Raw genomic sequence first — 27,351 nt, forward strand, 5'->3', positions numbered from 1 at the left:
AACGGTAACCAGAACTGTAACCATAACCATAACCATAACCGTAACAGTATGATATCAATTAACGATAACGATAAACATAACGGTAACGGTAACAGTAACAATGTTATTAATTGTACTCTGCTCCAGCCACTCTGAGATCCAAGGAATTGCAAACCCCTAATTAGCAAATTCCTGATAAATTAGGTAGAAAGACTAGAGGAACAGACTATGCAAAGGGCTGGCAACAAACCTGTGAAGGACTGAGCTGACAGTTTGAGACAAAATCCCTCTCCAAAGGCTTTTATGGGAAATCTTGGAAGAAAGCCCTCATGTAGGGGGGTAGCTTTCATCCCCTTGAATTATAATTATAATTATTTAAATTATGCCAACCTTATATAAATTATATGCCACCCTTCATCAAGATCTCAGAGTGGTTTACAAGAGGCAATTCAAAAAAGGCATGCTCATTTTGGTTTCAGAATCGGCATTTCGTAACTGCATAAAATCCTTCTGAAAGATAAAAGAATCTGGATTTGGGGGACAAGTTTGGGAACCTCAGATTCCACATGTGAATTTTTGTAGGTCGCTGCCCCTCCCAATCCCTTTTGCCTCGGCAGGGGGTGGGGGGAGAGGCAGTGGCTGAGTGCTAGGGGGCTGATCCAAAAGGTGGGTGGGCTTCTTGTGGGATGGAGCCCTCCGATGCTTCCTCTCACAGGCTCTGAATGAAATGGGTGTTGGGAGTCCTTGAGTCGAGCTCCGCCAATAACAGCAGGCTCCTCCGCCTTCCCTTCCCTGGGCCTAATTTGCTCTCATCTCTGTTGCCAGATTTTTGTGGTCCGCCGGAGCCTGTGTACTTTCCCCTCCCTGGCGGGATAGGTCCGCACGCCACAGCTGACGTCACCTTCTCTTTCCCTGGTCATTCTTCCTGCACCCTGTCCTTGGCTGGCCTTCACACCGATGCCACTCATTTCCGTCTAAGCCTGGAATCCAATGCCACCCACGTGCGTGGCAGTGTCACCACAGATCTCGGCGGCTCCCTGGAGCGCAAGAACTTTTCTGGGGTGCCCTTTTCGCCTGGGCTGTTCAGCACATGGAGCCTCTTCACTTACCCTGATGGCCTTGCAAGCTTCTTGGACCACCAGGAGCATTTCCGTCTCTCCGGCGCCCAAGACATTCCCTTCGCAAACCTCGGCTCCTTGAGGGTAGTGGGAGCAACCGTGGCCAACGCGTCTCTAGGTAGGTTGGGGTGGATTTTTTTTTTTGGGGGGGGGAACAATGAAAGAAGATTCCTCCTTGCTTTTGTGGGCAAACATTGATGTTTCTGTAAAGAGATATGGGTGGTCCCTGCAGCAAGCCCCTTCTACCTGGTTTCCTTGGAATTCATGTCAACAGAGATATACGTCTCCTTGACATATATCTGCTAGCTGAGCATGATAGTCGGAAAGGTTGCACTGCCTGCAGATCTCCAGGTGCTTCCCTTGCATGTTGCAAGACTGCCAGCGTTTTCTTTCTCTTTTTTTCCATGCACAGACACCATGCACAGACACCATTTCCCATGCACAGACACCATCACCCCCAACAAGGGGGGGGGGGACAGTACAACCAAACATGATGTAGTGGTTAGAGTGTCAGGTTTTGGACTTGGGAGATCAGGGTTCAACTCCCCACTCAGTCATGAAGCTCACTGGGTGACCTTGGAGTCAGCCGCAGCCTCTTAGCCTACCTTGCAGGCTCGTTGTAGGGATTGACTGAGGAGGGGGAGTGAACTATGGACTCCTTGGAGAAAAAGGTGGGAGATAAATGAAATAAATAAGCCTTTCTGCTAACTTGCTTGCATAAGAAAGCTGGAGAGTCAGGTGGAGATCACCAACCTGGTGCCCAGAGATCTTGACGCAGTCGCAATTGGACCTGTGCCAGTCTCAAAGTGCGACTGACCTGCAGCCCACCCTCTCAATTCCCTCCAAGTCCACCACTGATTGTTTCCAGAATAGCTGAAGGAGGGCAGGGAAAGGCTACAAAGGCTTTTTGTGCTTTTCCAGAGAATCTGCAAAGGAGGGTGCTCACATTGTTGGGTAAGTTCAGAGGCTGACCTCTTTGCCTTCCCTTCCAGAGTATCGCCTTTCTTTTGACCTACACTTCCCCAGCAGTGGCAGCAGCCTGCAGCTGGAAGATGCCATACGCCGCTACCTCAACAACTTCGCCATCGGGCTGTGGGTTCGAAGTCAACCTGCTGCTGCTGCCGCTGGCTCCCGCAAGATGTGCCTGGTCAGCTATGCGCTAAAGTGGAGGCAGCCAGAGTTTGCCCTCTTCCTCCTCTCCCCCTCGGGGCTGGAGTTCCACATCAAGGGGTAAGTAGAAGGTCCTTCCACTGGCAATGATGGTTTTAAATGATGCTTCCCTCCCAGCTTTTGGTCTTGGATGTGGGTTTGAGGTTTTATGACATTTTATATGGGGTTTCTATACTGTGTGTGTATAATGCTATATATTACATATCTCCACAATTCTATGATTCTATGTCCTTTGCTGCTGCTCTAACTTGGGCACCAAAATGTTTCGAGCTGGTGGCGCAGCCCTCTCACCATCCCAGTTGCCAGGAAGCCACTAAGTTTCTTTGTACTCCAAATGTCCATTATGTGAGGGGGATAGCTCAGCTGGCAGAGCATGCGACCCTTAATCTCAAGGTCGTAGGTTTGAGCCCCACATTGGGAAAAAGATTTCTGCACTGCAAGGGGCTGGACTAGATGACCCTCATGGTCCCTTCCAGCTCTATGATTCTATTATCCCAGTTCCCTGTATTCTTTGGGTGTGGGAGGGAGTCGTATGCTTTAAATGTGCTTGACGTGGATGTGGCCTCAGTTAAGGAGAGTTTCATCAACGAGCCACCTACCAAGCAATTTACAGCAATTCCAAAATTATAATGTTTGACCTCATGACTATAAATGATGTGATCTGAACAAGCCAGGAAGCTGGCATGAAATGTATTCTTTGAAATGCATTTGCTGATTTATCTACACACATCCCAGCCTGAGCATGGAAAGGTAAAAGTGATCCACAGTGATCCATGCGACGGTCATCTCCAGGCTTGACTACTGTAATTCGCTCTATGCGGGGCTGCCCTTGAAGCTGTCCCAGAAACTCCAGCGGGTGCAGAATGCTGCAGCGAGGCTCCTCACGGGGTCTCTGCCATGGGAGCATATTCACCCAGTGCTTTTCCAGCTGCACTGGATCCCGGTGGAGTACAGGGTCAGATTTAAGGTGCTGCTTTTGACCTTTAAAGCCCTTCACGGCCCAGGACCCTCATACCTACGGGACCGCCTCTCCCGGTATGCCCCACGGAGAGCCTCAAGGTCCATAAATAGCAACACCCTAGTGGTCCCGGGCCCTAAGGAAGTTAGATTGGCTTCAACCAGAGCCAGGGCCTTTTCAACTCTGGCTCCAGCCTGGTGGAACGCTCTGCCTCATGAGACCAGGGCCCTGCAGGATCTGATCTCTTTCCGCAGGGCCTGTAAGACAGAGTTGTTCTGCCTGGCCTTTGGCTTGGAGCCAATTTGATTCCCTCCCTCTCTTTCTTTTTTTCCCTTCTCCTCCTGCGATGAGGCTACATTTTAATATTTTAATGTTTCAGTATTTTAATGCTGTATTTTAATTTTGTTTTTAAGTTGTAATCATTCAACTTGTTTTTATTATTGCTTGTAAGCCACTCTGAGCCCGGCCTTGGCTGGGGAGGGTGGGGTATAAATAAAAATAATAATTATTGTTGTTATTGTTATTACTACTACTACTACTACTACTATTATTATTATTATTAAAAGGAGAACCCAGATAGCTCAGTTGTTAGAGCATGAGACTCTTAATTTAGGGTTGTGGGTTTGAGCCCCATAATGGGCAAAATATTCCTGCACTGCAGAGGGTTGGACTAGCTGACCCTTGCTGTCCATTCCGCTTCTATGATTCTATCACTTCTTCCCGGTTTCTCTTTGCAGGTCAGTGATGTTCAGCGGCACCCAGGGCTCCCTTCTGGATGGATCCTGGCACCATGTGGCCGTCTCGGTCTCCAGCGCTCCTGGCTACCCGTCCTTCAAGGTCTTCGTGGATGGATTTCTCTGGGAGCCCCACTTCGCTGAGAGTAGCAGCTTCCTGAGGAAGGGGCTCTCCCTTGGGGGGAAGCTGATAATTGGACAGCTGGAAGTGGGCAGCAGAGGTAAGTCCCTCCTTTGCTCAGAGGCTGTAGGCTTGCCCTGTGGCTGTAGTATAGAAACCCCATATAAAATGTCATAAAACCTCAAAACCACATCCAAGACCAAAATCTGGGAAGAGAGCATCATTTAAAACCCTCATTGCCAGTGGAGGGACCTCCTGCTTACCCCTTGATGTGGAACTCCAGCCCCGAGGGAGAGAGGAGGAAGAGGGCAAACTCTGGCTGCCTCCACTTCAGCGCATAGCTGACCAGGCACATCTTGCGGGAGCTGGTGGCAGCAGCAGCAGCAGGTTGACCTTGAACCCACAGCCCGATGGCAAAGTTGTCAAGGTAGTGGTGAATGGCATCTTCCAACTGCAGGCCGCTGCCACCACTGGGGAAGTGTAGATCAAAAGATCCCCCCCTCAAAGGCTGGGCCCATAACAAAGACTTGGGGAAAAGCCGTAGCCCCTCCATCTCTCACCTCCATGCCCCCACATCACTGGTCCTCATCTCTGGGCAATAGGGTTCTGTCTTGGGCCCGGTCTTATTCATCATCTTTATCAACGACTTGGATGATGGACTCAAGGGCATCCTGATCAAATTTGCAGATGGCACCAAACTGGGAGGGGTGGCTAACACCCCAGAGGACAGGATCACACTTCAAAACGACCTTGACAGATTAGAGAACTGGGCAAAAACAAACAAGATGAATTTCAACAGGGAGAAATGTAAAGTATTGCACTTGGGCAAAAAAAAAATGAGAGGCACAAATACAAGATGGGTGACACCTGGCTTGAGAGCAGTACATGTGAAAAGGATCTAGGAGTCTTGGTTGACCACAAACTTGACATGAGCCAACAGTGTGACGCGGCAGCTAAAAAAGCCAATGCAATTCTGGGCTGCATCAATAGGAGTATAGCATCTAGATCAAGGGAAGTAATAGTGCCACTGTATTCTGCTCTGGTCAGACCGCACCTGGAGTACTGTGTCCAGTTCTGGGCACCACAGTTCAAGAAGGACACTGACAAACTGGAACGTGTCCAGAGGAGGGCAACCAAAATGGTCAAAGGCCTGGAAACGATGCCTTATGAGGAACGGCTAAGGGAGCTGGGCATGTTTAGCCTGGAGAAGAGGAGGTTAAGGGGTGATATGATAGCCATGTTCAAATATATAAAAGGATGTCATATAGAGGAGGGAGACAGGTTGTTTTCTGCTGCTCCAGAGAAGCGGACATGGAGCAATGGATCCAAACTACAAGAAAGAAGATTCCACCTAAACATTAGGAAGAACTTCCTGACAGTAAGAGCTGTTTGACAGTGGAATTTGCTGCCAAGGAGTGTGGTGGAGTCTCCTTCTTTGGAGGTCTTTAAGCAGAGGCTTGACAACCATATGTCAGGAGTGCTCTGATGGTGTTTCCTGCTTGGCAGGGGGTTGGACTCGATGGCCCTTGTGGTCTCTTCCAACTCTATGATTCTATGATTCCATGATTCTATGATTCTGTGATTCTAAGGGGCTCTTACCACATCCCTGCATGTTGGGGCTGCATTGTAGGGACCAGCCGCTTTGTGGGTGATCTGAGTGAAGTCAACCTGTGGGACCGAGCCTTGCCCGAGGTTTCCATAAAGCAGATGGCAGCCTCAAGGACTCGGTGGAAGTTCCCTGGGAACGTGGTGAGCTGGAGCACACTGGTAGCAAAGAAGCCTTCCTCTGTGCAAATCAGCACTGCGAGCCAAGACCCAGGTAAGTGGGCTGGTGCAGCCAGATATATAAGCTAATCGCCAAATGGCACCTTAAACCTAAGTTACAGTCGCCGCAATGGAATGTCTAGGCACCAACTCCCCCCCAATGAATATTTGTTTTTGTTGTTATCATTTCTATACCGCTTTATATTTTAAAGGAAAAATCTCAAAGCGGTTGACAACACATTAAAACATCCCATCAAACAATTCAGAATAAAACAAATTCAAGCACCTAGGGAAATATTTTAGAACCTTTCAGTGACATTTAGCTTTCCCCATACTTGTCGACCAACTTAATTAAAAGAGCTGCTCTATAGCAGAAGTAAATCTAGGAAGCCAGTGTGCTGTGGTGGTTAGAGTGTCAAAACAGGACCTTGGGAGAACAGGCTTCAGATTCCCAGCCAGCCAGCCATGAAGCTCATTGAGTAGCCTTGGAGTCAGTCGCAGCCTCTTAACCTACCTCACAGGGTTGTTGTAGGCAATGACTGAGGAGGGAGTGAACCATGGAGTCCTTGGAGGAAACGGTGGGCTATAAATGCAATAAATAAGCTCTTCTACCTACCTGCTTGGGACACGGGTGGCGCTGTGGTCTAAACCACCGAGCCTAGGGCTTGCCGATCAGAAGGTTGGCGGTTCGAATCCCTGCGACAGGGTGAGCTCCTGTTGTTCGGTTCCAGCTTCTGCCCACCTAGCAATTCGAAAGCACATCAAAGTTCAAGTAGATAAATAGGTACCAGTCCAGCAGGAAGGTAAATGGCGTTTCTGTGCGCTGCTCTGGTTTCGCCAGAAGTGGCTTAGTCATGCTGTCCACATGACCCAGATAAACTGTCTGCGGACAAACGGCAGCTCCCTTGGCCTATAGAGCGAGATGAGCGCACAACCCCAGAGTCGTCCACGACTGGACCTAACTGTCAGGGTATCTTTACCTTTACCTTTACCTACCTGCTTAAGAAAGAAGGGCCGGCCAGATGGAGAGGTAGTTGCCAACCTGGCATCCAGAGATTGCCACATGGTCGCAACTGGACCTGTGCCAGTCACAAAACGTGCCTGGCGCCTGGCGAATTTAAAACACTGGATGAAGCCCAGGATCAAAGGGGGGGGGTGAGGGCAGGCAGCAGCTTGGGCTACTAAGGGGACAGTGTGATGTCACCATGTGACCTTCATCTCGGGTTGTGGGAAGCAGCTTTTAGCTCCTGTGAGACATGGGATCCGGACTGAGAGGAGATATGAAAGCTATCTTCAAATATCTCAAGGGCAGTCACATGGGAGGTGGAGCAAGCTTTGTTTCCCCCCACTCCGGAGGGTAGGGCTGAAAGCAATGGCTTCAAGTTACAAGAAAGGAGATCCCGACTAAGCATTCTGTCATAAGGAGTGCTCAACAGTGGAATGGACTTCATCTGAAGGTGGTAGACTCTCCTTCCTTGAATGTTTTTAAGCAGAGGTTGGATGCTTGAATTGAGATTCCTACATTGCAGGGGGTTGAGCTAGATGACCCTCGGTCTTCCAACTCTATGATTCTGTGATTCACCACAGGCACCGCCTTCGTGTGGTTTGGGTTCCTTCGGCTCAGAGGCAAACAGTCAGCCCTGTGCACCGATCCAGAGCAGTCCCTGGTCTATATTGAGCTTGCGCTGGACCAGCGCCTCAAATGTGCTTTCTGGGGGCTGCAGCCAAATGGTCGACTCCGCAACATCGCAGACCCTCCTTCCTGCCTTCAGGTAAATGGAACTGGCACTCCCTCTCCTGAATGACGTCAGGGGATAAACTCTTTGATAGTGGTGGAGTGAGGGGGGCAGGAGGAATCGGCCACCCTATTTATTTATTTATTTGCATTCTATGACTGCTTTTAATCTCAGTCGTCTCTTTCCAGTCTCTCAAATCTACAGGGAAAAAGCTTTTATTTATGATATTGGTTAATTTGAAGTGGTTGCTAGATCACAGCAACTCCTTTTCCAGTTTTTATTTATGTCCTTACTAATTTTTTCTTAAGTCACAGTAGAACACACAAAGAGTCTCTGTTTTCACATCACTGAATTGTTCCAACAAAGCAATATGTTGTAGGCAATAAGGGGTCACCCAGACTGCTTTCGATTCACACCCCTTAAAGCAGCTTAAATTTATACAAGCTTCTTTTTAGCAGCTGATTGGTTCTCTCTCACACACACACATTTATTTCCCCTCCGCTCCTGAGAAAAATGAATAGGAAGACAAGCAGGGGGCGGGGTCCTTTGCAGGGGGTGCCAACACCCCAAATGCTTTAGGGAAAGAAATGCAAGACTCCGGGAGTAGCTTGATAGTGCTTCAAAACAACCTGCTCTGGGATAGTTCAGGGTCAAATAATCTTGCAAAACAGAGCATTGGAATACAGTGGTACCTTGGTTCTCAAACGGCTTATTTGTTGAACAAATCGGCTCCCAAATGCTGCAAACCCGGAAGTAAATGTTCTGGTTTGCGAACGTTTTAAAGGAAGTCAACTGCAGCTTCCGCTTGGGGGAAGGAAGCTCCTGCAGCCAATCAGAAGCCACGCCTTGGTTTTCGAATGGTTTCAGGAGTTGAACAGACTTTCGGAACGGATTAAGTTCAACAACCAAGGTACCACTACTGATGAGCATTGTGGTCCCTTCCAGCTCCACATTCTATGATTCTATGTACCTTTGGGGGGGGGGGAAACCCCACTGCCTCTTCTGCTTATTTTCCAGCATGAACCTGAGGAGACGGACGGGGCAGCAGGAGATTCCTCACCCTGATGCTAGTGGGGGCCTCTTGGCTAAGTCCTGGGGTGTTGCTCATGCATTTCAAAAAACCACCAATTAATTAATTACATTGATATACCCTGCTTCATCCGAAGATCTCAGTGCAGTTCCAAAGATTAAAGAACAGGATAAAAGCAGAAATAAATTGAACAGAAACAAAACAAAACAAAAACAGCCTTTAAAACACATTTAAAAGGCTGTAGAATATTAATCAGCCCAGAATGTTATTTTTGGAAAGGTGAAGACTCACTGCACAGATATACATAAAAGGTCAGTGTTGTTGTTGTTGTTGTTTAAATGCAACACAATGTTTTAAAAATGCAACAGCCCATTGAGTGCAGACTCGCTGACCAACCATTTGACTTGGTGGCAGGTAGCCTCAGTGGCAAAGGCAGTCTCTCTTCCCCTCACACCAGCTGTATACCCACCATACTTCATTTAAAACACCCCCATTCCCAAAGGGTGCTGGGAATTGTAGCTTTGTGAGGGCTGAGCTACAGTTCCCAAGATTATTTAAAGGAAGGAGATGAGCGTCAGGGATATGGCACACATGCAGCCACCATCACTGCCGGTTTGAAACCGGCTTGGAACAGCATCCACTGCCCTGCATTTCCCAGCTCTAGAAATTGCATTTTTGTGTGAGTGCTGCTATATTCTTTTAGGTGTTCCTTGTCCCTTTCACAGAAAAACTACTTGCTTAGGAGTCATGAGAGTTAAATAGATTTAAGTCTGTAGTTTCGGGGTGACATCTCAAGGCATTTTCTAAATGTTTGATTGTTTTGCTGTGTTTTTATATTCTGTTGGAAGTTGCCCAGAGTAGCAACCCAATCTGATGGGCGGTGTAAAAATAATAAAATTATTACTAAATTATTATTACAAAGAAAGGAGTTCTAATTCCTGTGGGGTATCTCTGTGTGAGTTCTTGTGCCAGCTTGCCGATGAGCTCAGTTGTTTGTGGGTTTTCCCCCTTCAATAATTAGTTTTCAGTTACAATAATCCAATGGTAGCCTCATTATAACAATGCCAAGTTATAATACAATTATGAACCCCAGTCATTCAGATGCCAAATTATATACCATATTTTTTGCTCTATAAGACTCACTTTTTCCCTCCTAAAAAGTAAGGGGAAATTTGTGTGCGTCTTATGGAGCGAATGCAGGCTGCACAGCTATCCCAGAAGCCAGAACAGCACGAGGGATCGCTGCTTTCGCTGCACAGCAATCCCTCTTGCTGTTCTGGCTTCTGAGATTCAGAATATTTTTTTTCTTGTTTTCCTCCTCCAAAAACTAGGTGTGCCTTGTGGTCTGGTGCGTCTTATAGAGCGAAAAATACGGTAATTTAGGAGGCCTCCCATGTGCTAGAATTGATGGTTTGATGATTTACTTTGTTTCTGCGTTCCAAAATCTTATTGATCTCAATTCCATTCCATTCAAAATAACACTCCCTTATACAACAACTGCAATATTAACGGCATCCGTTCGTCTTGACACATTAAATGATTAACAAATCTGTAGGTGAAGCACTCAAACTATATCCTTATTCCTTCTGTGTGTGACAGTTATTCTGTCCATTGTGTTCCTTCCTGTCCGGTTAGCTCAGTTGTTAAAAGTGTGATGCTAATAATGCCAAGATTATGGGTTTGATCCCCGTACAGGTTCATATTCCTGCATTGCAGGGAGTTGGACTAGATGATCCAATGGGTCCCTTCCAACTCTCTGATTCTGTGATTCATGCAGGCTTCTCCCCTGTTCTCTGTGCAGGTGGCACCAGGCGGGGTCTCCTTGTTGAGCAGTTCAGACTGTTCCACGGACACCAAGAGCTCCTTTCGCCTCTTACCGGACCAGCGGCTGCAGAATCTGCACTTGGGGTTCTGCGTGTTTCAAGGAGTCATTCACACCAAGCTCTACCTGGGGAAGTGCACCCCACAGGCATTGTACTTTGTGCTGGATCGGGGTGTGTTCTTTAAAAAGTATACTTGCCCCTCCCTTCCTCCAAGGAGCTCAGGGCAGGAGACTCCTCCCTCCCCTTTCACATTTTATCTTCACCACAACCCTGCATGGGAGGAGACTTGGGTGAGGCAGAATGACTGATACAACACCTGGTGCTTCGTTGGGGCCCATCTCACACAGCCAACAGTTTGGACTGCTTCATTTTGCTGTGGGGAGGGATGAGCTGTGATGAGCCCAGCTGGTGTGTGTGCAAAAGGAAGCCTGATGTGTTTCTTAGCAGACTTTGCAGGTTGTGTGAATTAGATTGGCGTAATCACTTACAGTTTCTGGAGTTCAAAGGCTTTATTCATGCAAGAACTATTTATAGGTTGGGCAGAGATGAGAGAGAGAAAGACATTTTGTCAGGACAGAATAAAAACAAAATAGCTCAGGGTTAAGGGGCAGAGTAAACAGAGGCTACAAGCAAGTGCTGACTAGATTCTTAGACAAACAGTGCCTTGTATGGTTTAAAGTAACACATGTAGAAATTCAGTGAGAAGGAAATGTATTTGTTTTTCTCCAACGGTGTGCACATCATGCTCTTTGCCATTTCCTCCTGCAGATGTGTACTGCCCCCAGTCCAGGGCCTGGAGATCCAGGAAGGACAAATGCCTCTTCCTTGTCTTGGATGCGGCCCTTGAGTGGAGCCAGGCCCTGAAGTTCTGCCAGAGGTTCCACGGTGGGAGCCTGGCCACGCTGAGCAGCCCACAAGATCTGGTGAGCAGTTGCTCTGGTCTGAGCACAGGGAGTATCTGAAATGGCAGCCAGGGCTGCCAAGAGTCATTTGGGCCCCAGGGAAGAAAAAACAAATGGGGCCCCCACCCAGCAAGGGCTGGCCAGCTAAAAGTATTTACACAGGATATAAAATAAATTTGTAATCTCATTTTTATGTTAATAATAAGCACGATAACATTTGCTAGAATTCATTTCATTCTGGATTGTTTGATTGGATGTTTATTTTTATTTTTTAAAAAAAAAAAATATTAGGAATTTCAATTTCAATAACAATTTATCAAAAATACATCATCCTCATTTCCCCCCATTTCCCCCTCCCCCTCCCCTAAAAAGAAAAAGAAAACCCTCCCCCCCCAGACTTCCCTCAGCTCCTCTCTCTGGTTTCTCAGCATATGCTATTCTCTTCATATTGTAAAATGTTAAAGATCCTTAATTAATCTATCAATATGTTACCAATTAAAAAAATGTGTATGTTTATTCAAAACCTGCCAAGGAGTCCAGTTCATTTTGTTGTTTCTTTAAGTACTTTGTAAAAGATTCCCATTCTTCTTTAAAGTCACAGTTATCCTTATCATGTAGTTTGTGTGTCAATTTCACCAGTTCCGCGTAATCCATCAGTTTCTCTTGCGACAATTCTTTGGTCGGGATTTCCTCATGTTTGATTGGCTGTTTAAATGTGTTGTCAACCACTTTGAGATTTCATTTAAAATATAAAGTCGTATATAAATGAAATGAATAATAATAATAACAATAATAACAATAAATCCCACTGGGGGAAATCTGGTGCCATTGCGGCGACTGTAAATTAGGTCTAGATCAGTTGAGTTTCTAACACCGATCACTCTGCCTCATGATAGGGCCGGCCCTACATAGGTAATGGCGCTGGGCTTCCCAGTCTAGGCTCTTTGCGCTCCTCCCAGCATCTTCTTGGCACTCAGGCCTCTCCACCCTGCTGTCTCTGGTGGCTTTGCACAGTTTGCATCCTTTGGGGTGCGCTGACCGGCAAGATCCCCACTGTGTGTTTTTGAGTGGCGAAGGAGAATGACCTTCTGCGTTCCTCCACAGGTCTGGCTGCAGAAAGAGCTGGAGGTGAGTGTCTGGACTGGGCTTCGCAGTGGCAGAGGCTTGTGGCATTGGGCCGATGGGGCACCCTTCAACAAAGCCTTGCGGCGGTAAGTAAGAACCCCTGAGAAAGAGACTGTGGGGCGGGATGGGTGGATTGGGGCTATTTGACTATTAAGATGGCAATCCTGTGCACACCTGCTTAGAAGTGCATCTTACGGAACTTAATAAGAACCACTTCTGAATAATCAGTCAATAAATAATAGAAGCAGCTATAGTGCAGAGATTGAACACACTCGCTGCCAAGTCATCTTGCCATCCATACAAGAACCCAGTAAGGTTGGCCACTATCATTGTCACCATATTGCATGTGGGGGAAGGTATGGGGAGAGGCTGCAGCTGGGAGACAGTTAGTTTATCATAAGCAACTTTCAAAGGAGTTCTATTTTTATTTAATTACTTTTTATTATTGTATTGTATGTTGAAAAGTCTCAACCCCCCCAAAAAATTATCAAAGGAGTTTGAGGTCTCCTAAGGAGCTGTTCAGGTCCTGAAGGTCTGATAGAGAAACGTTCAGAGGAGCTGTTTCATTCACCAGGCTTATTTTTGCCTGGATCTAGCAATTGCAAGTCTTGAACAACTTGCTTTGATTTCCAAGAAGGTTGTCTGAGAAACATGGGTCTGAAGCCAAGCCAAGGTGACGAGATGTAAAAGTGAGCACCTCAAAAGGGCACAAGTCAGCAGGCCTGCCAGGCGCCGTCTCTGGCTTCCCTCACCCTCTCTCATTCTCTTTGGGGCCAGCTTTGTTCTCCCACAGGGTCCCTCGGAAATAGAAACCTGCATGCTGGCCCTGAGCTCCGGCTTCCTGAAGGCTGAGCCGTGCCACAGGCCTCACCGCTGGATATGCCAGGCCTCCCACCAGAGTGGTAAGCAGAGCTGCTTTGGGCTGCAGACATTTTTCATTTCATAGAATCCTAGAGTTGGAAGGGACCCCGAAGGTCATCCAATCCAACCCCCTGCAACACAGCTGTCCCATACAGAGATCGAACCTGCAACCTTGGCATTAGCAGCACCACACTCTAACCAGCTGAGCTATCCAGGCTGAGTTTTCATTTTGGTATTTATGGGGCATTCCTGAATTGCAGGGGGTTTGACTAAATAACAACAACAACAACAACAATTTTTATTTATACCCTGCCCTCCCCAGCCAGAGCCAGGCTCAGGGCAGCTAACACCAATAAAATCACAGTAAAAACGTAATAGGGGAAAGAGAGAGGGATTTTTTAAAAAAAATACAGGTTAAAATGCAATTTAAAATGCAGCCTCATTTTAGAATAGCCGATAAATCAAGACCATAAGGGGAGGGAAACATAAGAGTCGGACTGAGTCCAAACCAAAGGCCAGGTGGAACAGCTCTGTCTTGCAGGCCCTGCGGAAAGATGACAAGTCCCGCAGGGCCCTAGTCTCTTGTGACAGAGCGTTCTACCATGTCGGGGCCAGTGCTGAAAAGTCCTTGGCCCTAGTTGAAACCAATCTAACCTCCTTGAGGCTCGGGACCTCCAAAGTGTTGTCATTTGTGGACCTTAAGGTACTCCGTGGGGCATACCAGGAGAGGCGGTCCCGTAGGTACGTGGGTCCTAGGCCGCATAGGGCTTTAAAGGTCAAAACCAGCACCTTAAACCTGACCCTGTACTCCACCGGGAGCCAGTGCAGTTGGTAAAGCACTGGATGAATGTGATCCCGCGGCAAGGACCCCGTAAGGAGCCCTCGTGGTCCCTTCCAACCCCACAATTCTATGATTCTCCCCTCCCCTCAGGCTCCTACATGACCTTCCCTGAGAAGTCCTTCTATGGTGCGCCCTCCTTGGACCTGAGCTTCCCTTCGCTGGAGGCTGCCAAGCGGCAGTGCTCTGCCTTGGGCACGGGGTGTGATGCTGTGGTCAGCTCTGCAGGGGGCCACCGCCTTGCCAGGGGGACACGCCTTGTGGCCCTGGAAGACCCTGACGCCAGTTCGGCTGCTGCCGTGCATGTCAAGACGAGCTGCCGGCCCGGCTTCTCTGGCCAGGACTGCCAGTCGATGTGCCCCCGGTGTGAGCCAGGCCTGAGCTGCAACCCGCTGACGGGCCTCTGCGATGGATTCCTGCGCTACAGGGAGGCAGCCGGTATGTGCATCTCAAAGCAGTGGGTTAATGGGGCTCTCCTCCGAGCCGTCCCTAATGCAGCCACCCTCAATCCCATGCAAAAAAAGGTCACATTTGGAGAAACAGGGTTAAACCAGTCGTGGCACTGGCTCCAACCGCCAGCCCTGGAGCCCTGAGAGGAAGGAGAGCTGGTGGCCTCGTTTGGCACCATGGAGCCCTTCAGACCTTCTGCTGCTCCCCCCCCCCAACCTCCCTTGCCACCTGTTTGCTCCCTTGCCCCAGTGCAAATGGAACTGCAGCTGCCTTCAAGCTTGTAGCTCTTCCAGAATAATAATAATATTTTTTATTTATACCCCGCCCTCCCCAGCCATGGCCGGGCTCAGAGCGGCTTGCCAGGAAGCATCATGCCTTCTGACTTAAAAACCCTGCTCCTGAGTGCCAGGAGCCAGGGGGCACCCTGCAGTTACTTGGTGCACAAGGGTGTGTGGTTGCCGAGTAACCCCCTGGCACCGCGGTCAGCTAGTAATGGCCAAACCCCTTTCCCTAGCGGCGTATGCCTCTCTGAAGTGCCTGCCCCTGGATGACTGGGTGTTTGAGCATGGAGCCTGCGTGTCCTTGGAGCGCTACAGCAGGCAGGACGAAGCAGCCTCTGCTTGCCAGAGGTACCTGGGTGCTACCGTGCAGAAGGTCAAGGTGAGATGGGGTCCCTGCTGGAGGCTGGCGGTGGGGAGGAGGTAGGTTCTGGTGAACTTCTCACATTGGAACCATCATAATTTGACTTGACTAGAGTTGAGAGGGACCCCAATAACCATGGAATGGGTGTGCTAATGCCAACCTCCTGGAGATGGGCTGTGGGAAGGGGTCCTGGGTAGTGCCTTCTTTCTAGGAAAAAGGTGCCGGTACTCTGGGTAATTGCCCAGGGTGCAAAATTTCCTCAGGGCCAGGAAAAACAAATACATGTAAAACAATTACATGATTTACTGGAACTTCATTGAGATCTTGGTATATAGTAAAGGTAAAGGGACCTCTGACTGTTAGGTCCAGTCGTGGCCGACTCTGGGGTTGTGGCGCTCATCTCGCTTTATTGGCCGAGGGAGCCGGTGTACAGCTTCAGGGTCATGTGACCAGCATGACTAAGCCGCTTCTGGCGAACCAGAGCAGTGCACAAAAACGCCGTTTACCTTCCCGCCAGAGTGGTACCTATTTATCTACTTGCACTTTGACGTGCTTTCAAACTGCTAGGTTGGCAGGAGCAGGGACTGAGCGACAGGAGCTCACCCCGTCGTGGGAATTCGAACCGCCGACCTTCTGATCAGCAAGTCCTAGGCTCTGTGGTTTAACCCACAGCGCCACCCGCGTCCCTATCTTGGTATATAGAGATGCATTATAAATAACTTGCTGCATTATGCATGCCTATTTTTACCGCAGGAGTAACACTGTCCAACATTTTGCCAGGACCTGGGCTCGCATCTCTTTCCCCAAGCCCAGGAGGCATTTGCCCAGCTTAGGGAAGAAGGCACAATGCTCTAAGGGGGTCTGCCCGGCTTTGGGAAGGAGGCAGCAGGGCTCCAGAATCCTGTTGCAGCCTCTTGCCTCCTTGGGAAAGGAGGCGTGATGCTCTGAGGGGTCCAAGAGCCCTCCCTCCTCCTCCCCTCCAAAAAGGTGATGGCTTTGTGTACCATTGTGTCCCGCCAGAAAAAAAGCACTGATCCTGGGACAGACAAAGTACTTTGAACCTGACATGCCTGATCTCTCCCGGAACCTCCCCTGGTCTTGCCCCAACCAACCTGGCCAGGGATCAAGGGGGTGATGATGGGAGCCCAGCAACATCTGACTGCCCCACAGGCTGAGCTGCCCCATCTCTCCCCTTTCTTTCTTTTTTCAGGCCAGGGCTGGCTTTGCTGGTGGCGAAAGAGGAGGCTCAGAGCCAGGCAGCTTCCGTTGGGCTTGCCAGCGACCTGAAGGTGGGAGTATTCTCTGGGGGGGAAAGATGATGATGAGAATTTATTAAATTTGTATACCGCCTTATACCGGCAGGTCTCAGGGCGGTTCTCAACATAAAATCACAAAATCACAAAATACATAATAAAAACAAGAACAACCCAGTAATCCCACTGGCTCCCCAAACACATTTTAAAAGGGCATTGGATGTCAGTCAGCCAAAGGCCTGGTTAAGGAGGAACATTTTTGCCTGGCACCTAAATCCCCACTCAATCTGTCTTTGATGCACTGAGGGGCTTAATGCCAACGTATCCTTATAGCGGAGAGGTGGGGAATGTTAGGGGTCTTTTGCCCTTTGTCACACTTCAGGGGATGCCCCCGGGAGCTGAGTTCCAGGCAGCATACACACCTTATATTTAATGCACATTATCCAATGTACCCTGGGATCTGCACGTTGTTAAGGGTGCTGGGGGGTTCTAGCTCCCAGTTTTCGGGTGGAGGAAATGTGCCTTAAGTCGCCTTGTTCTGTACATTGCCAGGAAGAGCTTTCACTTTATTTCTCCCGCTTCATGGCATCCCCACACAGATGTGGACCTGCCATCTTTCAGGGAGAAGCTGCTTCTTCCTCAGCAGGGCTCGGCCCCCCAGCAGAGGCGAGCGTCGCTGCAGGAAGCCAAGGACGCCTGCTACCTGCGGAAGGAGGGCTGCACGGGGCTGCTGAGACTTAGCGGGGCCTATTACCTGGTGGCAGGGACGGTGTTGGTGGACAGCCCTGGCTCGGACGCCATCCTCTACGTGAAGGCAGGTGAGTGGCTGCTTCTGCTGTACTTGAGATGCAGGAGGACAGGGAGGAGGTTGGGAAGGGGGAATAGTAGTGGGATGGTAGATTGGGGGCTGGAACACCTTCCTCCCTCCATTTCAGGGATGCCCCTGAACACTGCACAGCCCAGCAAGGTGCTTTAAATGTGTCTTGTGGTGGCAGGTTAAAGGCCAACCCAGTGTATGGCAGTCTGAGCTCGTGTGGATTAGAAGCCCCTTTGTCAATGGATTTCAGGAGCCTCTCCCAGGATAAATTCATGCCTGGCTTACTGCCCTTTGACCCATCCTACCTGGGCTGAGGAATGTTTGAAGGTTCAGCTGCATGAGAAGACAGGAGACGTCTCCCACTCTGCCTGTGCCCTGTTTCCAAGAGTGACCAGTCAGATGCTTCCGGGGAGTCCCCAATGAGGGCTGGGAGGCAATTTCATTATTTATTGCTTATTTATTTCAGCCCAAGAGGCTTCCAGTTAAAACAAGGCAGTCCCTGTAGGCTTACAATCTAAAAATCACGACAGACACACACAAGGGAAAAGGGGCAGGGAGGGGAGAGAGAAGCAGCCCTTCTCTGATGGTCTTCAGAGGCTGACTTGAAAGAGAGATCCCACTCTGGTGTCAATAAAAGCTTAAGATTTGCTGGAGAGGACCAAAGACCTGGTGGCCAAACACATCACACAAGGCATGAAGGCAGCCCTAGCCCCACCTGGCCAGTACTGAGACTTTCCTCCCTAGTCCACTGCTGAGAGAGGCTTCCTTGTTGAGGCTGGCCATTCCTCCTGTGTGTTGGTGTGTGCCTGTGCCGCCAGGTTCAAAGGCTGAGCTTCAAGGCTGCAGGATCTGACCCCTGACACCTCCAGTGACTTCTGCAGGGCCTCCAGCAGACATCCAGAGTATCATGAGGCCAGTCAGAGGGGCTGGTGTCTCCAGGTAGCTCACTGCCTTAACCGACAACTCTCTGTCCTTGCAGCCTGCTCCCCCAGCTTCTGTGGGGATGGGTGCCGGCGGCGCTGCTCTCCGTGTTTGAGCACATCGACCTACAACCCCCTGACGGGCCAATGCGATGGGCGTCACCTGCGCTGCGTCCGTCACTTCACCCCCTCGTGCCTTCATGGTAAGTTTGGGGGGCGAGGTGGAATATGAGTGACATAAAAATGCTGCAGCATGACTGAGTGAGGCCTTGTTGGCATATGACACCTGCGCTCAGAGATCTGCCCTGGTTGCTGATTTGCTCCTGCACCGAGTTCAAGGTGTTGCCATTTGCATATAAAGCCCATGGCAACTTGGGACCAGTTTACCTACGAGATTGTGTGATTACATGTGCCTATCAACTGCTTAAAAGGTAAAGGGACCCCTGACCATTAGGTCCAGTCATGACCGACTTGGCATAACTGGCATTGCTACAGGTGCCACAGATACACTTTGTTATAGCGGTGTGGGGGTGTGTACAATTTGACAACAAAACATACAAATTCTATAGCAAAACCAAAAATAACATCAAATTGACCTCCCCTCCCCCTCTCATCTGTGGTTTCTTTCATTTTATCTTTACTGCTGCATATCCAAACCAATACCTTATTATTTATTTTCTCTAATAATTTCCTTGAGTTATCTTTACTGCTCATTTTACATTAACCTTGCTAATGTTTTAAGTTGTTCACAATTTTTTAAAAAAATACTCAGTAAATTTTCCCCAGTCTTAGTTAAATTTCTTTCTTCCTGGTTCCTTACTCCTCCCATCGAAGTTTAGCCATCTCCGCATACTCCACCAAGCACCTACACTTTGGAACTCACTGCCTATTGAGATCAAGCAGGCGCCTTCACTGTACTCTTTTCAGCACCTGCTTAAAAACATCCTTGTTTAGGCAACCCTAGCCAGGTGTTTGGAAAGTGGATGTGAATTTCTGTCTGTTTTAGTACTTTAACTTCCGTATGTTTAAAAGTATTATTGTTAATTTTCTTGATGTTACTGTTTTATTTTTGGGTAAGCCACTTTGAAGTGTGTGGCTTTTTTTTAAAAAAAAGCAGTGTATCTTTTTTTAATGAAATAAATAAGTACAAGGCAGGCCTTCTTTTGCTCCATGAACTCCCACTGTTGGACGCATTTCTTTAGCTTAATCATTTATGCTCATCTTTTCTGTTAATAAAATAAGCCAAGTGGCTTTGTGATAAAAGGGAAAGTCAACATAGAAAAACAAAACAATACATCATTGGAAATAACAACATCGTCAAGAGGCAGCAGCGCTACAACTTCACAGAGAACAGGCAGGCTGGCAGGTTAGAGTCAGGGTCACGTTGCGAAGCTACTACTGCCCTGCCTGTGGTTGTTTTCCAGGTTTGGTGAGCTCGAGATGTCCACATGCTCCTGGCTGGTGGTTCTGGGATGGTCACTGCTATTACGTGGAGGAGCACAGCAGCAAGAACTGGCAGGGGGCAAAAGCCACCTGCCAGACATATGGAAAAGACGTGGGCCTCCTGACCCTCAGCAGTGCCAAGGAAAAGGCAGGTTGGGAGCTAGCCATGCTCCCAGGTGGCATGGCTGGCGCTCCATGCTTCACTGTGGGGTAGCTGCCAGTAAGCTTGCGTGGCCCAGTTCAAGGCCAGTATATGAAGCCCTAAATGACTTGGGCCCATGCACCTTCCCCATTGCCAACCATCTTGGACTCTGCAAAATCAGTAGGTGAAGCCTATTCAGGGATGTTACTACAGGGCCTTTTCAGTGGTGGCTCCCATTTTGTGGAGTGCCCTCCTCACTACTGACTTTTAGGAGGAAATTTCCAAGCATTCCTGTTTGCCAGGCATTTGACGGCTGAAGGACAATGTTGCTGGCAACCAACCCTCAGATCACTGGGTGGGAGAACATTTCCCACTTTTGGGAGGCTGTTCTAACTCTTTATAGGTGTTTATACCTACAAACATTTTGTTTCAATATATGAAGCTATGAAGCACATTGCTGCTGCCAGATAGCTGAATGTTCTTCCCCTCCAGGCCTGGATAGCAGCCATGGTGCAGAAGAACAGCTGGACGGGGCTGAATGATGTTGATAGAGACAGGACTTGGACATGGGCAGAGGGCCAAGCAGCCAACCTCTCTTCTCCCTGGTGAGTGTTTTGGGGGCAGGTGGCTTCCTTCAAGCAGACATGGGCAACCAGACCAGCATTGACAGGAAAGACTCCCTCTGTGCTGGGCCAAGGATTGAGCCCAGGACCTCCAGCCGGCGTGGCCTGTCCTGTTTCACTGCCTGAGGCAAAGCATGAAGGTGCTACCCATGCTGTTCCCAATTACTGGGGTGTGTGGCTATGGCTTCTGGGTTCTGTCAAGGTCTTGCGAGCATCCCGTGAGATCACGTGCTGTTCTTGCAAGATCACCCTGGAAGCTGCAGCTGCTTCTCTTCAATTCAGTGGAGACAGTGGTGGTGGTGGGATTCACACCCATGGAGGGGCCCCTTGGATTCTGTCACCTGAGGCAGCTACCTCAGTCTGTCCCATGGAGGGGCTGGCCCTGTTCTACAGGCAGAGCAGGTGCTTCATCACTGACAGAGGGGCTCCATTGATATATTGGCCCTCTGGCAACCAGCTTATCCAGCAAACCTGAATCACAGAATCGTAGAGTTGGAAGGGACCCCAAGGGACATCTAGTCCAACCCTTATGCAGCTTCTGAAGGAGCGTCTTTGTCTAGGGAGACTGGGGAGGGACAGTGATCATCTCCCTGCATCTCCTGCCACCACACTGTCAGAACTGCACCCCCAGCTTGCAAGGCTTAGCACCTCAATCCAGGTCCCCATTGTCCTTCCTTCTCTGTCTGGCATGTGACTTTGGCTTCCTTGGCACCTGCCATTCCTTGTCGAGAAGTTGGTGGTCCCAGCCACGTGTGACCCATTTTTGCTTCCCTCGCTAGGTTGGCGGACACACAGCTTGCTACCGGGGGCTGCCTGGAGATTGGGCCGCAGGGAGAGGGGCAGGTGGCTGCATCCTCCTGCTCCGAGCTCAAGCCGTGGGTGTGCGAGGGGCCGTTGGGTAAGTGCTTGGCAGGACTTTGGAAGGGGACAATGTCATCAGGTCCCAATGCTCTCACCTGGCTCTCTTGGCCAGAGAGCCTCTGCTCCACTGAATGGACTTTGGGAATGATGGACTGTGGTCATGATCAGGGGAAGCGGCTTGGGCCTCATTCTGGATAATACCCCCTGCCTCTTCCTCAGCACCCCGGAGTTCCTGTCCGACAGAGCCTGGGTGGAGACACTGGAATGGCAGCTGCTACTTCTGGGACCCCTCCTTGGCCAGCGGGTGGCAAGAGGCCCTGCGTGCCTGCCGGAGATTCAAGAATACAGAACTGCTGCACCTGGCCTCTCCGCAAGAGAAGGTATGGCTTTTCCATACTAGCATCCCTCCAGAAGCACAGGGCCCCTCATGATGACCTCTGATGGCATGCTGCCCATGGAGTTGGGCTGCAGTGTTCAGAAGACGGCTCCCTCACTGGTCCTCCCCTCAGCCTGCAACCAGGGGCCAAGTGGTGCTTGCCCTAGGGAAGCCGGAGCCCTCTCCTTCCTTGATATTGACCTTTCTGGAGAACCCTGTGCCACCCTGTACGTGCCCAACTCCCCCACCCCTCTCCGTGCAGGGAGGCAGGTGAAAGGCCAACTGAGGCATCATGGGATGGTTGCCTTCTTTCCACCCACCCTGAGGTTGCGGTTGCCATGTTTGTTCCAGGACTGGGTCCGCTCAAACTTTGGAGGCTCCTTCTGGACGGGCTTGAATGACCTGAAGGAGGAATCTGTCTTCCGGTGGACAACACAGGAGCCCCTCAACGAGCAGATGGCACAGTGAGCACCCGGGTGGCTCCTCCAGGGCCCTTTCCCCCTTGATATGAGTGCCCTGTGGGCGAAGGGTGCTGGGGAAGGTCATTCCCCACCAAGCTTGAAGTAGATCAGCTCAGATATCCCCTCAACAATGTCATTATTTTGTAATAGAAAATAGCTCAGCTTAATCCAAAATGACCCAGTTGGCATTGCACCCCCTGACTGGGCACATGCGATGGGATCCAATCCCAACCCAACTCCCTTGGGCCTCCTCCCTTATCCATCAGAGCTTCCTGACATCAGTGGCTGGGAAAACTGCATTTTCCATTCCTTCTTGTACCTGGTGTGCTGTATAGCCACCCTGCATCCCTTCTGTCTGTCTGTCTGTCTGTCTGTCTGTCTGTCTGTCTGTCTTTCTCCCTCCCTTCTGCCTGCTGCCACCATCAGTGTAGCAACCAATGAACAATGGGGCTGGAAGGAACATAGGACTGTGGCTTAGGGGCTTAGGGGAAGGAGGGAAGAAAGTGAACACTGCCCTAGCTCAGATGAGAATCTGAGCCATGGAAGAATCGGTTGGGAGGGTAATGGTGTTCATCTCATATTCGAGGAAAGCATTGCATTTTGAATCAGGAAATATGAGATGTGGCAATACCTCTGATGATGAATTGAATTTATATGCCCTGGAGTGCTGGCATCCTAGTTGAGAGCATTTGCAAAATTCCTTTTGGAGGGAGCTCTTGTGACCCCCCCCCCCACCTGAGCCCTGGAGCACAAACAACCCTCTTCCTTTTGCTTTTGTGTGGGGGGAAAGGTACCTGAAGGATGATATGGCTGATGGGGGCCTGAAAGACTGTGTGTGGTTTGACTCATCAACGGGGCTTCTCAGCGATGCCAGCTGCAAGGAGGAGAAGCCCTTCCTGTGCAAATGTAGTGAAGGTAATTTGTTTATTTGTTGAATTTGTGAGCTGCTTTATTTTGCCCAGGGCAACCCAAAGCTTCTTACAACCAACCCAACCCTCCTTCCCTGAGGAGGGAGCACATAATCCCCATCGCTCTTTCTGAATGCTGAAACCAGGCCCCTGGCCATGCACATGCCCTTTTTGAAAACTACCTGAGACCCTGGAGTCTGGCTGTTATTTTTACTTGTTGGTTATGATGGTCTTTTCTTCTGCTCTGCTCTTTCACTGTGCTTTTATGTGAGTCACTTTTGGGGGTTGTTTTGGGGACAAAAAGCAGCATTCGAATGCATCCGCAAATAAATAATTTTACAACATGTCATGTAAACAGGCTCTGTTGGTGGTTTTAATTGTGGAGCATTAGCTAAGCTGGCCACACCATGTTTCCCTTCCCAGCAGCCACAGAATGGTTTGATGAGCAACCTGGCCACGGCGTGGCAGGAGAGCCGTCCGTGCTGTACCCCTCCGCTGAGAGCCTGGAGCAAGCGAAGCAGGAGTGCCTGATGGAGCACAGCGTGTGTGCCGCCGTCCTCCAAACAGGGACCGGCTTCTATCTGATAAGCTCCACAGACAGCATTGTCGCCAAGCCAGATTCAACGCTTTACAGGTGGACCAGTAAGTGGGTCTTGCGTAGGGACGGGAAGAGAACCCTCTTCGTGTCTTCTGCCTGAAGGACGTGGTGGTTCCTCCTTGCTTCCAGGTGTAGTGGCAGTGCACTTCTCTCCAGGGAGAAGGAGGTCTCCTTGGGGGCTTTCAGAAGGATCTCTCAAGCCCCTGTGAGCAGCAGGGATGCTGGACTAGATCTTGCCCAGATCAGCAGGGCTCTTCTTATGTCCTTGTGAGAGAAAGGCATCACCAAGATGTAATTCTGAACCATGATTTACCTTGGAGTCAGCACTGCCTGCCCAGGGGCAGAGTGCCACCCCCAGTGATCTGCAACATACCTGCATCCTGGCTGCTCTGGTGAGGAGCACATGCACCAGGTCATCCAGATCTGCAATGCAAAGGCCTTAGGGCCTGTCCAAACTGGGGTTAATGCAGATCGTGAACCACTCACGCCTACTTTTTCCCCCCTCATCCACATGGGGGCTCTCCTCCAACAGCTCCCCCCTAAATCGAGAGATTCCTTGTGCTTTGAAAATCCAAACAGGAGAGCTGCATGGGTTGCATTAAGCCCAGGTATGGACAGCCCTTTGTCGAGAGCTGCTTCCATGTGCAAGACATGAAACTGGTGTAGCTTGCCCTGTTGATTAAAGGAAGAACCTCATCTGCTGGACTTCTGTGCATCATGCTGATGTGAAAGAACAGCAGAAAAGCAATGGGGGGAAAGTGTCAAGCCAGCTGCAGTCAGTAGGCCAGCCTAAAAGGCGAAGCCACTGTCCATCTCGGCCTTCTTTCTCTGCCCTCATTGGCTTGCCTGAGAGCCAAGTTGAAATAACAGCAGCTACAGTTGCTCAAGTCAGGTGTTTGATGAGAACATCCTGCTGGCTTTTAATGCTGTGTGTTATGTCGCGAAGCCCCAGAAACGTGGTTGCTTAGAGGAGAGAGCTGTATGATGTCAGCTGCTTCTGGGGCCACCATGCCCTTCCCTCTCATGCCTGAGCCCTGCTGCACTCATTTGCTCTGTTTCCTTTCAGTCTGTGCAGAGGGCTTCAGCGGCCCCTCCTGTCATAGGGCCTCGGCAGCCCCACCACGACCTGCCTGCGACTGCAGCGGCCAATTCCAGACAACGGCTGAGAAAGGTGAGGGAGCCGGCAGTCGTTGTCACAGAGCCTCTCTTGGGGAGCAGCAGTGGCTCAAGAAACTCATTTTTTGTAGCCTGTGCCAACATTCCAGTGGGTTACATAGCATGGCTGGCAGGCTGTGGCCACTTAGGAGTGCACAAGTACCTGCTCAGTTGCTGAGCACCAAACCTGGATGAATGTGGTTCACCCTAGCAGCAGTGTGTGTGTGTGTGTGTGTGTGTGTGTGTGTGTGTGTGTGTGAGAGAGAGAGAGAGAGAGAGAGAGAGAGAGAGAGAGAGCAGATCTTAGTCATACATACCAGCAGGACATCCTGTTCCTGCCAGCTGTCCTGGGCAACCCCAGTGACAGAAACCTGCTTGTTGCAGAGGCGGGTGGGGACAGCGGGCACAGAGAAGTCTGTTTACTTTCCTGATGGAACAGGTTCCTATGCTTTCCTTTTGACGTGGCATAGCTGCAATCCAATCCCTGCTTACCTGAGAGTACGTTCCGTTGAATTCAACAGGACTCATTTCTGAGTAGACATGGTTAGTATGGTGCTGTTAAACATGATCTGCCCTCTCACACTGGAGGTGACAAATTTCTTCCCCCTTCTTCTGGATTGTTTGCTCGGTCTCCCCCCCCCCCGGCCCCTTCCTATCCTGGTCTGCTTTCTTTTCCTCTTGAGAACGGTGCCATCAGAATGTTAGCCTGATGCTATGCTGGGCCCTGCAAAATGGGAGGGGGGCAATATGTCTTCACTGAGTCATGGAGAAACAGGGGTAGAGGAAGGTCTAAGTGGGGTGGGTGGAAATACAGACTTGCATTTTTGTTTTGTTTTTTTAAATAGATATTTATTGAGAATTTTCCATTAAGAAAAAACAAAAAAGAAAAAAAGAAAACATATACAGTTTACGATCCTTATTTTCTGTAACATATTTCCCTGACTTCCCCACACCTCCCCTTCTTATATTCCAATTCAAATTGTTAATTCAGCAAGTTCTTATCCCCAATTTTTTAACCTTTTTTATATTTAGTTCAATTTAAAAAACCAATTTTACAACGCCAAAATTTATACATCAGTGCTCATTCTTAAATCCTTTCCCTAAAGTCGTCCCAAATTCCCTTCCACAAATTCCCCACTTTTCATATTAATGACAAAACAGAATAAAAAGAAAAAAGACGGGTTATAATTATACCCTTTGGATCCCCAAACCCCACCCCATCCCCTTTCCCGGTTTCAATCCCCAACAAATGTCCATCAGTCTTAATCTACTATCAGCCTGGAGATCTCACGTCCGAGGCTCTTAATTCTACAGACTTGCATTTTTGAGGCAGCAGCAATTGCATTTCTTAGATAACTTATTCAGGAAGCAAATTCGCTCCTTCGGTTAACAATGAATGACTTCAGTGGACTCTCTTGCGCCTGGTGTGTGATGCTAGCCAGTCCTTAGATCTTCTTGAGAATGGAACTTTCTGACCCAGCCTTCAGCCCTGTACATCTGGGGCTTGGCTCTGTTACTTCAGCAATGGTGGAAAGCCACAGGCTGAGATGCTTGGGGGTGGGAGAGGCATTCCAGAGCTGTGGGCCAGCCCCTTCCCTAGCCCTTGGAGGGTGTTTTCACCGGAGTCTGGCACTGTCCAGTCCTCCTACCATGTGTACTGACCCCACCATTTCCTGGTTCTGCCATCCTTCCTTTGCACAGAGTATGGGTTTTGCAGTGTGTGTGGGGGGGGGGGAGAAGTTGACTTAAACCAGTTTACACTGGTGGTAGCATAGGCATTTGCATAGTTACATCCTGCTGAGTAGGAAGAGGAGGCGGTGAGTCTGAGGTTTTGCCTGAGACAAATAACTAAGGGGCCTTTCTTGTTGCAGTCTGTGGTGTCCCGGTGCAGACGTGTGTGGAGGACTGCCAGCAAATGACAACCTGGAGCAATTGCTCTCTCTGCCTGCCTGCCTGTACTGGTAAGCAAAGAGCCCCTGTCCCGTGAGTTGGGTTGGGAGCACATGGGCAAACCCTCCGCATTCTCTGGGTCCTCAGTCTCTGGGCTTAGATTTCCAAGGATAACAGCTTTCTTTCTTAAAGCAATATCCCTGGTGTGTTATTCCTTGGCATGGCATGGCGTAAATAGTCCTGCATATCCTTACAAGCCACTTTGCAGGACCTCAATCTTTCTGCAAGGTAAACAAAATAAAAATAAACATTGCAAAGCCCAAGCTCCCCACTGAAGCAGAGCTGCTTGCCAGACCTTGGCTTCTTTGCATATGGAGAGGTATTTTGCTAAACCTGCCTGAGCCACTGAAAACTGGCCTTACCAGGCTTCATTCTTCTTCATTTATTTGATTTGTGTATTTGTACACTTTACTGGCTGTGCTGGCAAGCTGAGCAGAGGTCCATGGCCTGTTGTTTACAGTAGGATCCCAATGGATGCAATGTTAAGTGTTGTTGAATTTGGGCCTGGTGATGTGGAGAGGGTGAAGCACTCAGGGGCCCCTGGCAGCCGGTACCTCTTATTTGGGTGGGTGGGGGACACTACAGGTGGCCAG

At 49.4% G+C, this 27,351-nt stretch overlaps 2 protein-coding genes across 2 annotated transcripts in view; both read left to right on the plus strand.

Annotated features, from left to right (window-relative positions):
• The window catches only part of LOC308574125 (uncharacterized protein), a 47,632-nt gene that overhangs the window by 19,428 nt on the left and 853 nt on the right, over positions 1-27,351 (plus strand). Inside the window, exons 9-31 of the mRNA XM_081171595.1 lie at positions 805-1,215; positions 2,090-2,327; positions 3,963-4,180; positions 5,711-5,899; positions 7,432-7,616; positions 10,412-10,604; positions 11,202-11,356; positions 12,440-12,546; positions 13,238-13,362; positions 14,253-14,597; positions 15,124-15,269; positions 16,462-16,540; positions 17,104-17,322; positions 18,301-18,444; positions 19,666-19,832; positions 20,319-20,431; positions 21,229-21,347; positions 21,530-21,690; positions 22,038-22,150; positions 22,938-23,062; positions 23,479-23,697; positions 24,720-24,824; positions 26,680-26,769. Of these exons, the coding sequence (XP_081027721.1) occupies positions 805-1,215; positions 2,090-2,327; positions 3,963-4,180; positions 5,711-5,899; positions 7,432-7,616; positions 10,412-10,604; positions 11,202-11,356; positions 12,440-12,546; positions 13,238-13,362; positions 14,253-14,597; positions 15,124-15,269; positions 16,462-16,540; positions 17,104-17,322; positions 18,301-18,444; positions 19,666-19,832; positions 20,319-20,431; positions 21,229-21,347; positions 21,530-21,690; positions 22,038-22,150; positions 22,938-23,062; positions 23,479-23,697; positions 24,720-24,824; positions 26,680-26,769 (3,966 nt within the window). The remainder of the gene's footprint in view (positions 1-804; positions 1,216-2,089; positions 2,328-3,962; positions 4,181-5,710; positions 5,900-7,431; positions 7,617-10,411; positions 10,605-11,201; positions 11,357-12,439; positions 12,547-13,237; positions 13,363-14,252; positions 14,598-15,123; positions 15,270-16,461; positions 16,541-17,103; positions 17,323-18,300; positions 18,445-19,665; positions 19,833-20,318; positions 20,432-21,228; positions 21,348-21,529; positions 21,691-22,037; positions 22,151-22,937; positions 23,063-23,478; positions 23,698-24,719; positions 24,825-26,679; positions 26,770-27,351) is intronic.
• Positions 1-27,351, plus strand: part of SLC18A1 (solute carrier family 18 member A1) — a 90,034-nt gene that overhangs the window by 16,427 nt on the left and 46,256 nt on the right. The gene's annotated exons all lie outside the window — the stretch shown is intronic.

This window comes from Podarcis bocagei (assembly GCF_964188305.1).
Source record: "Podarcis bocagei genome assembly, chromosome: 15".
NCBI lineage: Eukaryota > Metazoa > Chordata > Lepidosauria > Squamata > Lacertidae > Podarcis > Podarcis bocagei.